At 43.1% G+C, this 17,460-nt stretch overlaps 1 protein-coding gene across 9 annotated transcripts in view; it reads right to left on the minus strand.

Annotated features, from left to right (window-relative positions):
• Pdpk1 (3-phosphoinositide dependent protein kinase-1) overlaps nucleotides 1–17,460 on the minus strand; it is a 77,209-nt gene that overhangs the window by 33,272 nt on the left and 26,477 nt on the right. For all 9 annotated transcript variants that reach the window (XM_087574622.1, XM_087574621.1, XM_087574628.1 and 6 more), the window contains exon 2: nucleotides 3,176–3,445. In XM_087574622.1, coding sequence (XP_087430748.1) covers nucleotides 3,176–3,388 — 213 coding nt within the window. In that variant the 5' untranslated portion in view covers nucleotides 3,389–3,445. The remainder of the gene's footprint in view (nucleotides 1–3,175; nucleotides 3,446–17,460) is intronic.

Here is a 17,460-nt window from a genome sequence, read left to right on the forward strand (position 1 = left end):
CATCTATGATCTTAACACTTGGGAGCCGGAGAGAGGCAGGAGTCCAAGCTCTGAGCAACCCTGGGTTACACAATGAAATCCTATCTCAGCATCCTCTATCCCAAACAAACAAAAACAGAATTTGGTTGACTGACATGTCCTAAAACAATCACAAGTGGGTACTAGAAATTTCTTTGGAAAAACTTCCGAGAATATGTCTTTTCAGCCGGGCAGTGACAGCACATACCTTTACTCTCAGCACTCAGGAGGCAGAGACAGAAGGATCTCTAAATTTGAGGCCAGTCCTGTCTATAGATCAAGTTCCAGAATAGCCAAGGCTACATAGAGAACCCCTACCTCACAAAACAATAAAACAAACAAGCAAAAGAGAAAAAAGAGAACATGTCTTCTTACTATAGATCCTAATAAAGAGCTGTCATTGACTTAGGCTTCTCATGCATTGCACTTGATAGCATGAACACAGTTATGACTACTGTGTACCAAGAGGTAAGACAGCACAGACTCTTTACAGAATGCTCTCCATATAGATCACATCTCTGCCTGTGCCACCCACTTCAGGAACAGAGTACTGGGAAACCCTGGGCACACCTCAAGTACCAGACTAAAAACAGCTGACAGGCCCAAGGTTTAACCAGGGTCTACAAGGGGCAGCTTTGTCTAAAAAAAGCTTTTCCCCAACATAGTCAATAAATATACACGGATGTGTTCTTTTAAGACACTTGCAATGATGGACTGACAACCAAAGTACAGAACAAACATAGCCCTAAAAAATCACTACGCCTGGGTAAAAGCTTTAGAAAGCAACAGGTGAGGGTCTTCTGGTATTAAGTCACATCCTATGAAACAATCCTGGAAAAGCACTGAGATGCCCACACTACCAGAACAAGGTAGGACTGTATGTATATTTAAGTAGAAAGAACTCAAAAAACTTTCTAAAGGAACACATTGTATATTCTGACTCCAGCCATGAGGGTGAAGGGAGCCGGCTGGAGTAGTATACTCCTCCAGGATGAAGATTATATATATTCACACTCCTTTATGAGCATGTGTGCGTCTTTTTCTTTGTATGGAAAGCACAACAGTTTATTGGAAGGGGCCGGAGGGTTGTTTTGCTTTGTTTTGTTTTGTTTTAAGATACAGTCTCACTATGTAACCTTGGCTGGCCTAGGCTGGAGCTCACTGTGTAGACCAGGCTGGCCTTGAACTCAGAGATACACCTGTTTTAGCCTTCTGAGTGTTAGGATTAAAGGCATGTGCCATCACGCCCGGCTTGTGATCAGATTTCTAAACTTAGCATTTCATAAGCAGGTTTTCCACAGAACAGAGGCTTCTAAAGAACTGCATGGGACATGTTGCTCCCTGTCACCAGGGGTGATGTCATTACTATCTTGGATGTAATAGAGTACTTGGGAGCCTGTCTGCTCTCTAGCACTAATTTCAGGCTCTGCCAATCTGGTAACTGTGTGTCCTTTACTCCTCCCCTGGAAATCCAATTTAAGTGTTCACTGTTTCGAGAAGAGAGAGATGAATCAGTGTGACACCTAATCTGAGATCCAGAGCTACAGATTCCAAAGAGCAGGAAGGAGCCTGCAGCTTGCAGCGCTTTCTTTCCCCGGTGCCCTCGCGGCATGAGTTCAAAATGGCACTGAACAAGGATGACTGTGCCACCAGGAAGAGTGGTGCCTAATTTACAGCCCTGTGAAGATAAATAGAAAGGAGTAAACTGAGGAAAAGAAGAACTTCACTAGACTATCATCTCTAGCTGAGTGCAAGACCCACGAATCTCAAGCAGTCCTCTTTCTGCGAGGCGTGGTGGTACCAAGGCACAGGAGTGCTCTTCATGACTGGAGGCTCTTTTCACACGGCCACAATCTTCTAAGTTACTTCTCCAGAGTTGCTGATTAAGACCTAAACCTTACAGTATGAGAACATCAAAGTCAATTTAAGATGAGATGTTAGGAAGGTTAAGTAAGCTATATTTCATGTTTTATTTTTTAGACTCTAAAAAAGAGTAAGAAAAAAATTTCAGCCAGTCAAGGTGGCACTCATCTTTAATGGGTGTACTGAGAAGGCGGAAGCAGGTAGATCTCTGTGAATTCAAGGCCAGCTTAAGCTACATAAAAGCTTTGGACTAGTTAGGGCTAGGTAGTAAGACCTTGTTTCAAAAAAAATAAAAAATAAAAAAGACTAAATAAATCTTAAAAAGGAAAAATCTAAAGGGCTAGAGAGTAGCTCAGGGGTTAAGAGCATTGTCTGCTCTTCTAGAGGACCTGGGTTCAATTCCCAGCAACCACATGGTGGCTCACAACCATCCGTGATGAAATCTGATGCCCTCTTCTGGGGTGTCTGAAAACAGCTAAAGTGTACTCATATACATAAAATAAATAAATTTTAAAATAAATTAAAAAGGCAAGAAGAGAACACAATTTCTCATATGGAATGTTCAAAAAGTCAGGTATAAGGAAAATTAGTTGTTTAGGAAGTCTCCAAAACCCTGGAGTACCTATTTCAGACTAGAGTCGGAACACTGAAATCTATTTCATTGAAGAGTATTTTTAATTGGGAGTGACCCATGCCTGGACCACTCTGCAGCAAAACCCACCCACTTGACCTGGTAGTTAGAACAAAAAATCTGAAGGCCAACTCCCGACAAATACTTACTGCATAGTTTTAGCTGCTACAACAAACGAAGACAGGCCAAAGGGGCAAAGTGAGGGGTGGGGAGATGTTACTGAATGTTACCAAAAGTCTCCAAAGAGATACTAACTCTGATTCTAACTTTCAATCTAAGGAACTTTTAGCTTCCTATGGCCTGTCCATTAATTAAGACAGGGAGACACAGATACTATTGTTTATCTGTTTTTGAGACAGGTATTTAGTATGTTGCCAAGTAGGCCTTGAAACTTCCAGGTTTAAACTCATCTGCCTCAGCCTCCTTAGTATAAGGAATAAGAGGTATGGGCCAACACAGACAAAATCCAGTGTAACTATGCTTTCTTCAGGTGGTCTGTGAAGTAGGTACACTCCCTCCAAGACTCTAGTGGCATTCACAGCAGGAGACAACCCACAGGGGCATAGGGAGAACAATGCCAAGTCAGTCAGGTGTTCTCAGTAGTCAGTGATCCCAAGAGAACCCTGTGCTCAACAAGCAACAGCAGCAGAGGAACATACTCACTGTCGAAAAAGAGCCCTCGCCAAGAATTTTCCCAAACTTGAAGTCTTCAGGGCGTTTCTTGCGAGGCTGTGGTGGCAGCTGGGCAGGGTGCTGCTGCAAGGGGTTGGTGCTTGGTCGGGCTTCAGCTGTGGTGCCGTCCATGGTGGATCCCTGCCTGCTAACACCACTAGGAATGCCAGGGGACGAGCTGGGCTCAGTCTGGGACCTCACCATTGATGGGGATGGGCAGGAACATAGCACCACACTGGACTGAATGGGCACAGCGTCATACTGCAGACAGAGGAAAGAGGTAAGAGTCAAATGGCTCTATTGTCCTGAGCAGATGAACCAAGTACAAGCACTTTACGATACTGCTGAAGGCAGGGCAGTACATCTGACTCTGGGTGTCCACTGGAGCCAAAGTCCTTCCCTCCCTCTCCCTTGCTCATATTCAGGCATATTCTCACATCTCTCTTAGCACTACTCCAACACTCCCCAAGGCCAAGCTAAGGAAAGCAGATATAACATTGTACATTTATAATTCTGGAGAATGTTTACTTTATACAGAGACACCCAATGCTGGCAAGACTTATGCTAAAGCAAGAATACTCATACAATTATGGCTGGCACCCAAAGCTGGTGTTACTGCTAAAATGCTTTTGGAAAGCAATTTGGCAACTGTCAACCAAAGGATTATAGAACTGTCAATGAGTCAGAAATGTGAAATATAAGAGGAAACACACAGTTAAAGTTGGAAGCATAAGCCAGGTGTGGTATTGCACACCTGAAACCCTAGCATGCAGAAAACCATGGCTTCTGAGCCAGTTTGGGTTACATACATAACAAGATCCTGAACCAAAAAAGGAGGCAGGAAAGAGTCACTGACAAAGGAAATAAGTGTTCAGAGCTAAACTGGCAGTATGCAAACATTGCACCCTCATCCATAAATGCCTTCTCTTCAGCTCTGCCTTCGGCATGTCCTCATAGTGGTGACACTATCCTAACTGTAAGACTGAGAAAATATAAGCTCAGTCAGTAAATTACTTGATTTGTAAGCATGGAACTTAAATTCAATCTGCAGAATTAAAACAAAACAATGTGGGCTGGGTCTCTAACTCAGTAGTAGAGCAGGTGCCTAGCAGCATAAGGCTCTGGGTTCAGTAACTAGTACCTAACTCTCGCAACAAAATCAATAAAAATAAGAAAAATCCAAGTTAGTAGTCTATCCTTATAATCCAAGCCCTGGGAAAGTGGAGATAAGCAATTCCTGGGGTGCTAACTGGCCAGCCAACTTAAGTCTAATTGTCAAAACTGAAGCCCGGAAGACCCTGTTATATGATGGATGGATGGATGGATGGATGGATGGATGGATGGATGGATGGATGGATGGATGGATATAGGCAGGCAGGCAGGCAGGCAGGCAGGCAGGCAAGCAAAAAGGTGTAAGAAAAGGGTAGACTGCACTGTTGAAGGCACATGTACCACACACCCACACACATATTATCATAAAATGAACTCAGGCTAGGCACTGGTGGCACAGACTTTTAATGACAGCACTCAGGGGCTGAGGCAGGCAAATCTCTGAGTTTGAGGCCAGCCTGGTCTACAGAGCAAGTTCCAGGACATCCAGGGCTACATAGAGAAACCCTGTCTCAAAAATAAATAAATAAATAAATAAATAAATAAATAATAAAGTAAATAAGTTAATTAATTAAAAATCAAGTGAACTCAGCATAGCCAAGTTACTTAGGTGCTGGTCTTTAACAGTCCTCCTCACTCAAGAACTCCAGGAAACTTTCATAGCTCAGTTCTAGAATGCTTGCCTAGAATACATGAGGACCTAGGTTCAATTCCCAGCACACCCAAAAGAAAATTTAAAAGTATACAGCTGGGGGTTGGGGATTTAGCTCAGTGGAAGAGTGCTTGCTTAGCAAGCACAAGGCCCTGGGTTCGGTCCTCAGCTCTGCCAAAAAAAGAAAAAAAGTATACAGCTGGATGGAGTTAGGTCCTGAAATCATAGTATCTCTTAAACTGCCTACCTGTTCTGTAAAACAATACATCAAGGTTTCCACCGACCAAAAGGTGACCCATTCAAAAACTAAAAGCAGGCTGCTTAGAAAAAATAAGCTAACCCTAAGTTTTCTTAGGCCGTGAGTCCACATGTCACACAATGAGGCGGGCTGGTTCTTTTCTTTCTTTTGTTCTTATTCTCTCTCATGTGCCCACCCCATCCTTTTTTTATTTTAAGCCTAACAATATAAACTCTATGGGCTAAGTAGACTAGTTAATTTATGTAAACATGGCAGTATGTCTGCGTATGATTTAATTAGGACAGACAAGGATGATTGCTTTCTAGATAAACAGAGACAAAACACAGAACCATAAAGAAGCCAGGATTCTGGAAACACAGTAGGACAGGTGTGCACACAGTAAGACAGGTATGCACATCGTAGTCAAGAACAAGCAAAGGAAAGCTCAACCACCCTGAAGAGCCAAAGGAGATACTCATCCTGAGATGGCAAAATGCTTAAGAAATCTAGACAGAACATTTTGTGACCTAAGCATGTGAGTATGGAGGTGGCGAGGGAGAGCAGACATAAGGGAGTCTTGCCCGCCCCACAGTGCAGTGTGTGAACCTGGGCTTCTTAGAGCAGTCTCCCTGGAAGGCCAGGGTAGCAGCGCATACTCCTAGCTAAGCAACCACCATCAATAGCCCTGTACCTGCAATTATGCAGGGGGAAAGGGCTTTGTCTCTCGGGGGTGGGGGTGGGTTGTTGAATCATGCCAGGCAAAGTACAAAAATATGAAGGATCTAACCAAATACATTACTAATGAAATATGACCGCCGGTTGTGGTGGCGCACACCGGAAGGATTTGCTGAAGGAGGCAGAGGCAGGAGGATCACGAGTTCGAGGCCAGCCTGGGCTACACATTTTTAAGGGGTTGGGGACTTAGCTCAGTGGTAGAGCGCTTGCCTAGGAAGCGCAAGGCCCTGGGTTCGGTCCCCAGCTCCGAAAAAAAGAACCCCAAAAAAAAAAAAAATGACCAACTGACTATAATAAGGACCTAAGAATCTCAGCAGAAAATTAACTTTTCATTTTCTTGTGTTCTGAACATTCTCAGTGAAATCTTCAACAAATGTAGAATTTAGTAAGTTGAATAAAAAGGAATACAACTATTCCAGCCAAGTATTTTCCACACACAATACCTGTCAGACAAGGGAAATGGCTTAATGGGTAAAACTCTGTGCTGTTCAAACCTGATTATCTGAGTTTAGATCTTGGAACCCAGGTAAAAACCATATACATACCATTGTCTGTAATCTCAGTATTTCTATGGCAGGATGGGAAGTAGATAGAATTCTACAGAAGCCCTTAGACCAGCTAGCCTTAAGTATGCAGTAGAGTAACCAACAGTCAAACTGCCTCTAACAAGGTGGGCAATGCCTACTGACACAGGAGGGTGACCTCAGGTACACCCACAGATGGCACAAACACAGAAACACACACACAAAAATAAAAATAAACAAAAAATTTCTGTCTTAGAAATCCAACCTAATAAAGTTAACAGCATTTTAAGAGCAGATTAAAACTATTACAAAAAAAAAAAAAAAAATAGGGGCCGTGGGTATGGCTCTATGGTAAAGCACCCACCTGGAATGTACAAGACCCTGGTTCCATGCTCAGCACCACTAGCGAAAACAACTTAAAGTCTAACGTTGCTTTAGATATTACAGCAAAAGCTGAGAACTACTCAGATGCTCAAGAGAAAAGTAATAGGTAAATCAGGGTATGCATACTTAGGAAACATGATGCAGCCCTTAGATATTAAAGGTACAGAAACCTGGTTATCCAACTGGAGGAAGGTTGTTAGAACCACCTGTGCCTTTCTGGAATTTTTAAAAAAACAAATACAAATGTGAAACAACTTCTAATTAAATTAAATAAAGTCCAAGAGAGCAGCTCAGTGGTAGAATGCTTGTCTAGCACATGGATTCCCAATACTAGTGTGTGTGTGTGTGTGTGTGTGTGTGTGTGTGTGTGTGTGTGTGTGTGTGTGTGCGCGCGCGCGCACGCACAGTGAAATACATGTATAAGGCAGAACTGGTTGAATAAAAATAGACTCTATAGAAGAAAGTGATGAGGGTGAGGGTGTTGGATTACAGAATATTGCTTGAGTTACATTTTAATAGAACAACATCGAAAACCAAATTAAGTAAATTTATTTAACTTGAGCCTAATGGTTTCAAGGTCTGTGGTGGTGAAAAAGGAGGCAAGTAGTTTTCTGTGATGAACTTCTAGACATTCAAAAAGCTAGACTTAGCCACATATGGCAATGCACACCTTTAATCCCAGCACTTGGGAGGCAGTCAGGCAGATCTCTGTGAGACCAGCCTAGTGTACGGAGTGAGTTCCAGGACAGCCAAAGCTACACAGAGAGACCCTGTGTAGCCAAAGCGCCAAAAGTCAGCATGCTATGGAAAATTTCAGACATAAACTTTTGGTGTTTTGAGATAGGATTTTATGTAAGCTGGGATGGCTTGAACTCCTGATCCCACTGCGGATTACAGATATGAGCCACCACTTGGGCAAAACGTAATTCTCTCTTCTCTTTCTTCCCTCCCACCTTCCCCTCCACCTTCTACTTCCCCCTCCCTCCCTCTTGGGGAGACAAAGTATGTGTAGCCCTAGCTGCTTAGAACTCTCTATGTAGACCAAGCTGGCCTCAAATTTAGAAATCCACCTGCCTCTGCTTCCTAAATGCTAATATTAAAACTGTGCACTGTCATGCCTAACTCAAAATATAAAAATCTTTTTTTTTTCTCTTCTTTTTTTCGGAGCTGGGGACCGAACCTAGGGCCTTGCGCTTGCTAGGCAAGCGCTCTACCACTGAGCTAAATCCCCAACCCCAAAATATAAAAATCTTAAGAACTAGGTTGTGACAAGCTGACCCGGGATCTGCAGGCCTAACTACACACCAACATACTTACTGAACCAACGGACTCAGGAAAGGTGTCAATTGAGCTTCTTGAGAGCAAACCCAGGGTCTCACACATGCTAGGCCTCATTCTACTACTGAGTTACACCCCAGGCATCCCCAGTAAGGGACAACATCATCCCTTCATATCAGGATCGAAGCTCTACAAGGTGCTGAGAGTCATTCAAGAACAAGGAGTTTCAAAGAGCCTGCCACAATGGCTGCACAGATGGTACCACAGGCTGCAGGCATTCTTCTGGAAAGAGGACAAGAGATCACAGAAGAAATGGGCCTGACAGTCCCCCATCAAACAGGTTGTTTTGGGACAGAAGACCTTGATATCAAACACCCTTTGAGGGATACAAACAATAAATACTTGTACTGCCTCAAGAACATTTACTAAGAAAAGCTATCCTTTTCCTTCAGCTCATGCTTCCTGACTGCTAATTTTACAGTTCTGCCCCTTGGAGAGCCCACTGGAAGACAAACACTGGAAGCTGATACATGGGCCTGTGGTTTTTAAGCATGGGCCTCAAGAACCTTTTTTTCTTTACCATCTGAGTGGTTTCCATGGTTACAATAAAGGTCTCCAGAACAGCTCAGAGAAGAGCAGTATGTCCCAAGATGAGTCTGTACCTGAACTGGGTTCTACTGACCCCTTGTCCAAGTACCTACCTAAAACAGTGTGACCAATGGCTCTTGGCCCCTATGGCAGCTGCTAGCCAGAGTAGGGCTCACTAGAAAACACAGGGCTCACTTCACAGAGCACAACCTACCCCAGCAGACTCCAAACACCAGACAGAATGGACTCAGAAAAAGGCAGAGCACTATTGGGCACAAACCCTGCCAACTTCCTTTTCTAACACCCATCCATACATGAGACAGCAAGTGCCACAGAAAATGCCCAGTTTACCTAAGCAAGTACGTAAGAGGTTAGGAGGTACATGAGAGCTGAGATCTGAAGAACAGGAAATCTACACTTGTTACTGCTGGTGGTGGTTATTAGGGGAAGTGTCAAGAGTGAAACTTAAAAACAGATCAAGAAAACCACAGGTGGGGTTGGGGATTTGGCTCAGTGGTAGAGCGCTTGCCTAGGAAGCGCAAGGCCCTGGGTTCGGTCCCCAGCTCCGAAAAAAAAAAAAAAAAAAAAAAAAAAAAGAACCAAGAAAACCACAGGTAGGACATTTTTCAAAGCAGGCATTTTTTTCACCTCAGAACATAGCCATCCAGATTTGGGCCAATGCAAAAGACATCAACCCTCATCCCCAAAACACATGGTCAGTTCAGATGTGCCACCAAAGCTACTTTCCCAAGAAAAGTGCCCACGTCCAGTCCACAAACAACTGGCTGGCCAGATTCTGTATCCTGCTCTTAACTGCTAACCTATATAGCTCAGCCACACCTTGAACGTTTCAGTGGAATTTTACTTTAGGCTTGAGTGATGCTGTCAGGCATCTTAAAGGAAAGTTGTCAGCGTTAAGTGTCTTGTGTTCACAGCTAGGAAATACCTGGGTTGAAATTCCTCTGGTGACAGGCTCTGGGAAGTATATGGACTATAAGTAGGCTTAGGCAGACTCCTTTCCTTTAGGTTTCTGACTCGTCTCATTTGTATTCTGGAATGGCTTGCTGTACCATAAAGAAACAGGGTGTTTTAATGCCAGCTAACACCAAATTCTTAGGTGTCTCTTCAGTTTTGTGCTAACAGTTCACTTCACTTGTAATAAATACAATCTTAAATCAGAGAAATACTAGGCATAATCTCACAGAAAGTAAAATGCCAAAGACTGGCATTTGGAAACAGCACTGTCAAGAAGAGTTCCATCCAAATTTTTGCCAAGAGTCCAAGAGAAGCTGAACCACAAAGTGAGGAATGGTACCTAGGTGGCACTTCCTCAGGCACAAGCCTGGGTGTCTTACTGAATTCATTGCTGCAGAGTCACAGGTGAGGAGGAGAGTCACAGGTGAGGAGGAGAGTCACAGGTGAGGAGGAGAGTCACAGGTGAGAAGGAGACGGCAAGCCGACTGCTTGGCAAAGGGGTAGCTCCTGCCCAGACAGTTGGGCTTCTGGCATCTTTGCCAAGTATGCTTCATGCTCTGTGGTACCACCTCAGCCTGAGCTGGTGCACCCATGCTTTTCCTCTCTGCATCTGGCATCCCTAGCCTTGAGGTTTGTACTTTTTCTGCTCTGAGGGGTGCCTACACAGTGCCAAGCTCCAGAGGAACCACAAGACACTGGAGACCTATGTAGGTTCTTAACAGGATCTGTTCACTTTTGGGCTTGGTCTTCTTTGTTGCAAGGGTGTCCTCTTCTTTCTAGGATGTTTAATGGGGTCACTGACTCTGTCACCTGACTGCCATTAACTCTCTCTCCCACGTATGAGAATACCAAATCTAGTTCTTAGTAGGTTTTACCCTAATTGAGAGCCTCTGGGAAAGAATGTTTGCCAGTTTCTCAGATAGAACTTTGTGCTGTTAGTAGCATGTGTTCCTCTTGAAGGACTGGCCTTCAAACATGGTCCTGTACCTGACAGCCCTAATAATGGGCTGCTTACCCAGAGGACCTTGGTTCAATTTGCAGTACCCACATGATAGTTTATAACAGTTTATACCTTCAGTTCCAAGGGATCTGACATCCTCTTTTGGCTTCCACATGGTATACAGACATATGCAGGAAAAACACCCATATACATAAAATGGTAAAATTTTAATTGTTTTTATGTATATGGGTTGCTTGCATATGTGCCTATGTACCGCAAGCAGGCAGTGCCTCTGGAGATCAGAACCAGATATCAGATCCCCTAGTGTTGGAATTGCAGACTGCTGTGAGCCAAGATGTGGACTCTAGGAACCAAACTTAGGACCTCTGGAAGGGCAGCCAGCAAGCCTCTTAACCATTGAGCCATCTCACCAGCTGCTGATTTTCTAAAATATTTATGCTTATGTATTTATTTATTTATTTATTTTAAGTATAAAAGCTACTTGGGAGAAAAGAGTCACGCAAGGCATATTTCTGTGTGAGTTCCAGGCCAGCCTGGTCTACACAGCAATTTCCAAGCCAGTCAGGGAGACATAAAACAATGCCTCATAGATAGATAGAGATAGAGATGGGGGGTGGGGGTAGAGTGCATGCTCAAAAGTAAAAATAAGTTTTTCTTTGAAGGTACTCGGCCCTTCAGTACAAATCAACAAAAACTAGATGTCTTTGCTGCTGACACATGTCGGAAGCCCCAGCATGTCATAGGCAACTACGAAATGCTCTGAAGCCTGAGCTAAGCCAACCTCACATCAGTTTTATAGACAAGAAATAGGCTCAGGCAAAGTCAGAGGCAGGGTACATAGTAATGAAATGCAGAATTACAATGGGTGGTCCTAGAAGAACAGGAAAACAGTACCCTGCTTGGAAGCACACCATGGATCAGTAAAGACCACCATCTACTTCTAACCTAAGAGCCCCAGGATTCTGCTGCCTTCACCCTTGGGCACTGCATTGTTTACAGAGCTCACAGCATGTCATCAACTCCACAGCCCCAGAACATTTAAGAGCCAGGACCTTTAGCATACCCTGCTACAAAGAGCACAGAGCAAGGAGTGACTTCTCCAAGTATGTCACATTCCCCCAGGCTCCTTTGTGACTTCACAAACATATTCATTCATTTTGCTCATCAGTTTCTCCAAGGATGTAAATTAAGGCTCCTGGGGCCAGACAGGCATGTCCTCTTGGTCTAGAACCACCCAGTTATAGTAATGCAGTGGCCACCCAAGATGTGGAGAGTTCAGGGAGAACCAGGGCAGACCTGGTACTATGAGGCTAGACAATGTTAGGCAAGTGTTTGGACAAAGTAAAAGGGACCCAAGGAGGGTGAAGCTACTTTTTAAAAAAGTTTTACTTTCCTCCAAGGTTTGAAAACTCCCCATAAAAAATCATTCTGAAATCAACACCAAAGTGATAGTGATAATGGAAACTAATTTCTGAAGTAATAACAATACGTTAAGTCTCACATCCTGCTTCCTAGCATAAACACTACATAAGACTGCAGAGGTCTAGTGCAGTACTCTAAACTAATTCCAATCACCAAAGATCCAAAACACTTCAAAACAACTCCAACTGCTAAGTGCCGGGTATCTGTTCTATATTGCTGCAGCACTTTGAAAGAACAACAAACAAAAGACAAAAACAAACAAAAACACCACTAACAAAGAAGCTACACATAATGACAGTACTATTTCTATGGGAACAGTACACTTTCAATCAAGAATGTCTTATTGGAGAATGGAGAGATGGTTTAGTAGTTAAGAGCACTGACTGCTCTTCCAGAGGTCCCGAGTTCAATTCCCAGCAACCACATGGTGGCTCACAACCATCTGTAATGAGATGTGAGGCCCTCTTCTGGTGTGTCTAAAGATAGCAAGTGTACTTACATATAATAAATAAATAAAATAAATAAATAAATCTATCTTAAAAAGAAAAAGAAAGAGTGCTTATTGCTCTTGCAGAGGACATGGGAATTGGGTCATAACTATCTGTAACTCCAGTACCAGGCAATTCAATGCCTTCATCTAACATCCTTTTGCACCAGATATGTATGTAGTGTGCACACACGCGCGCACACACACACACACACACACCATTTTTTTTTTAATAGCAGACACTCTTGCTAGGATCTGACCATATAATCAAGGGATGCAAAAGCTCAAAGCTATGTTTTCTCACAGAGGACCTGCCAGTGTAAAGGCTTGGAAGGCAGCTCTCAGCTTAGCAGTCTAGGCATGGCTACTATATAGGCACTCCAAACAGAGTCTCTGGGTACCAGACAGGGACCTCAATACCCTAGGGTCCCTTTTGGAGTAACTTCAGGCATCCTCTATAATCCTAAAGAGGTAAGCATGAGACTTATCACCATAAGAACCCAAGCACATCCTGATACCAATCTAACTACTAGCTAGGCCCACGTGGTCATGCACAAGCCTGGGCTCCTGATGAGCCCAGGCCATCATCTACTGGCAACCTAATGCTTTCCTGGAGTTCTGCTCTTTCTTCCTGTCTGGGCTATAGTGTACCAGAGCCAAACTCCTCTCATGGCCTCTCCTTGGCTGAGTGATATTTACACAGCCAATATGGTTGTACCTCCTTCAATGTGTCCTAACATTCAACCAGCACTATGGTTTAATGACTGACTTTACTTCTGTAGTAAAAGGTTATGACAGTTGCAATATCACATTTTAAAGCATCAGCTAAGAAATGGAATGCCTGAGGGAAAAGCCCTCAAGTGTAAAGTCTACATGCTTATTGTACTAAACTGTTATTAGAAAACAGCACATCTTGTATAATTTTTAGGTGGGCGATTAAGAGTTATACCAGCTCTGTCAGACTGTCACCACACTTTATAAGACACACTGCCCAGCAGGCCACATGCCAAAGAGGCCTTGCCGCCTCTTCTAACCGTTTCTGAAGAGGCCGTGCAGCCAGAAAATCTAGCTGATTTGGGTCTGGAGGTGAGTCGCCCCATATGATAACCCAAAATTATGGTAAACTAATATCTCTGATTACTCCAGAGATAAAGAAATTTAAATTTCTGGAGAAACTTCAAGCAACAAAGAGCCAGTCTACTATCCTCTTCTCTCCGGAAGTCAGAGTAGCTCATCACCAAAGCTACGTGTACTGACACACATGTGACCCAGCACTTAACAGTATCACCAGCAGTTTGAGCAAATCAGCCTGAGAAAAACCACATTTCAAAGAAAACAACAATTTAAAAAAACAAAAAAAAAAACAAAACTTTGACTAATCTCAGCATTCCAGAGACAGAGGCAGATGGACGAGGGCCAGCCTGGTCTACACAGAGTTCCAGGCCAGCCAAGGCTACATGGGTAAGATCTCACCAAAAGCAAACAAAACAAACAAGCAAACAAACAAAAAAAACACCTCTGCCTCAAGGCTAAGAAATGGCTCAGCAGTTAAGATCACTGGCTGCTTGCTCTTCCAGAAGATCCTAGTTTGATTCCCTGCATCCATATTGTGGCTCACAAAGATTTCTAACCCCAGTTCTAAGGAATCCAAGATATACATGGTATGCATATGTACATCAGAGAAAATATTTATACACATAAATGTATACACATATACATACATGATACGCATATATGCATAAGAGAAAATATTTATACACATAAAAAGAAAAAACCTATGCCTGTCCTACAGACACCTTATTTCCAAAACTACATCCTCAGGCAAGTGGTGGTTGTACATGCCTTTAATCCCAGCACTAAGGAGGCAGAGGCAAGTGACTCTCTGTGAGTTTGAGGCCAGCTTGGTTTGCAGAGTGGGTTCCAGGACAGCCAGAGCTACAGAGAAACCCTATCTCAAAAAAACAAAAGAAACAAAACAAGCCACATTCTTCCCCCCCACCCCTCACCCCCCGTCATAGCCTTTCCAACATATATCTATACCCTAATTCCTAGTCACTTGCTTTTGAGATCAAGAATGGAAGCTTCAGGGCTGGAGAGATGGCTCAGTGGTTAAGAGCACTGACTGCTCTTCCAGAGGCCCTGAGTTCAAATCCCAGCAACCACATGGTGGCTCACAACCATCTGTAATGGGATCTGATGCCCTCTTCTGGTGTGTCTGAAGACAGCTACAGTGTATTCACATAAATAAATAAACAAACAAATAAATAAATCTATCTTTAAAAAAATATTATTAAAAAGAATGGAAGCTTCAGCTAGGCACGTTGGCACATACCTTTAATTACTTGGGAAACAGAGGCAGGCAGATCTCTGAGGTCTAGGCCAGCCTGGTCTCAGGACTACAGAGATAACCCTGCCACAACCACCACCACCACTGCTGTCACTGTGGCACTTTCACACCTAAAGCCTACTACCTACTATGCCTTAGTATCCTGGTTCTAAGTGAACTGGTAAAATACGCCTGACATTCTCTGAGAACTTCCAACTTGTCACCCAACTTGTCACCACCCCCCCCTCCGCCACACACCCAAGTATTGAGTTCAACAGTCTCATTCTCAATAAGTAGATAGCTCAGTGAGACAGCCGGAGAGATAGCTCAGTGGGGAAAGGTGTTTGCCATATCAAACCTGATGACCTTAATTTGATATCCGAAAAGCCCACACAGTGAAGAGAAAATCGTCTCCTACAAGTTGTCCCCACCATTGTCAAAACACAATCAAAGAATTCTGAATGCTTGTGAGAAAAGAAAACAAGGCCAGAGTCTTGTGACTACAGTTTCTTCAATAGCCTGGAACTGTTCTTGGAATATGTTTGTCTCTGCCGTACAGTAGTGAGTTGACTCCAGCTGTTGTCATTGGTATGTCCCTATAGAAAAACATGGTTTTGCCATGTGCGGCTTTTGCTCATGTGATTCTTCTTACCTCTGAATAAAGCTGGCTATTGTGTGAGACTTTAGTCCACCTCATTTTTAGGCTCTGCTCTCTCAGGTTCATGTACCCAAGCAGAGCAAAAAACACAACATATATGTGCCAGGGCACATATTTGTTCACATACATGCACAAAATAAATAAAAATTGTGAGTATAAACTCATGGAAAATTAATGAGATGCACATTAATTTGTTTTGGGGGTTTTTTGTTGTTGTTTTGTTTTTTTGATTTGATTTGATTTGGTTTTTTGAAGCAGGGTTTCTCTTTGTAGCCCTGGATGTCCTTGAACTCACAGAGATCTGCCTCTGTCTCCCCAGTGCTAAGATTAAATAAAGGCATGCACCACCATGCCTGCATGCCTGGTGACATATTCATTCTTTTTTTTTTTCTTTTTTTCGGAGCTGGGGACCGAACCCAGGGCCTAATTCCCCAACACCGACATATTCATTCTTAAAGAGATAAGAATACAGAGGGTCATGGGAATGGAAAGATGCCTCACCACTTAAGAACAGTGGAGGCTTTTCCAGGATACAGGCTTGGTTTCCAGCACCCACATGCTGGCTCATAACCAACCATCTACTCTAGGTCTAGGGGATCCGATACCCTCTTCTGGCCTCTGAGGGTACCAGACATACATGTAATACATAGACATACACGTAGGCAAACTACTTTCATGTCCATCAAAAACAGACTCAATAGAAGAATGCCACACATTGCTGTCCCTGAGTGTTTTAAGAAATCATCTATGAAGCAACTCAAAATTGCTAAATGCAGCAAACATTTGATCAGCAAATACACTATGATACAAACAAATGATTGGTGGGTTTCTTCTCTACCTTCTCTCAAGTCACATATCAGACTTCTTGAGCCTTCTAGAGCTAGACAGTAGCTTCACTAACCCTCTGGAGACTAATTTCTAGGTACATAGTGCTTATTTTTGCTAAATGTGGAACCATACATTTTTTAAGTACGTCATAGTCCCGAAATACCTGGTAGCAAGTTAACCTTGCATGGGGCAGCCTGGTCTACCCAAGAATAGAGGCTTCGGTACTGATGTTCCTGATCAAGATGGTTCTCAGGTATTTAAAAAAAAAAAAAATTGGGTCAGTCCATGCCTTTAATCCTATTGAGGGCTACTCCCCTGGCATAGCTGTAGCCATTTTGTTTCATGCCTGTCAGCTATTTCATATTGTTGTGGTAATATGCCTGCCAGTCACTGACACAGAAAAATACCTTGACTCAGAACAGGGTCATGCTGACCACATACCCTGTTATGTTCTGAGGTTTGTTTGTTAATCTTAAGAAATTTTACGGGGTTGGGGATTTAGCTCAGTGGTAGAGCGCTTGCCTAGGAAGCGCAAGGCCCTGGGTTCGGTCCCCAGCTCCAAAAAAAAAAAAAAAGAACCTAAAAAAAAAGAAAAAGAAATTTTACAACTATAAGCTTCACATAGGACCCATCAAATTAAAGGTCAATATGAACTGTTATGTCTAAAATGGTTTGAGTCAGGGCTGACCACCACGCAGCACTTCTACCACCTGTGTATGAGCTCATTGTTGTTTTTGTGGTTTTGGCCTTTATAAACTGGCCCTGAGAAATGTCCAGCTTGAAGCTTACAGCTATTGCCCTAGTTGGTCAGTCTTTAGATGTGTGTTCAATAAACCATCCCTGTCTGTCTGAGATGGGTGTTCGTGTGGTTTGTGGGGCAACTCCTGGATCCCCCAAGAAATCCCAGTACTCAAGAGGCAGAGACAGGTAGATCTCCTTCTCTAAATACAGAGTTCCAGTCAAGCCAACAGTTACATTTCTTTTTCAAAAGAAGGAAAGAGGGTACATCAATTATGCAACCACTCTAAGGAGAATTTTTTAAAAAAAAATCCATGTGTAACTTTAGGGGAAAGTAAGACAAAAACAACATCTGGTACACAACAATCTACC

This window comes from Rattus norvegicus, chromosome 10 (genome assembly GCF_021556685.1).
Source record: "Rattus norvegicus strain SHRSP/BbbUtx chromosome 10, alternate assembly SHRSP_T2T, whole genome shotgun sequence".
NCBI classification, from domain to species: Eukaryota; Metazoa; Chordata; class Mammalia; order Rodentia; family Muridae; genus Rattus; species Rattus norvegicus.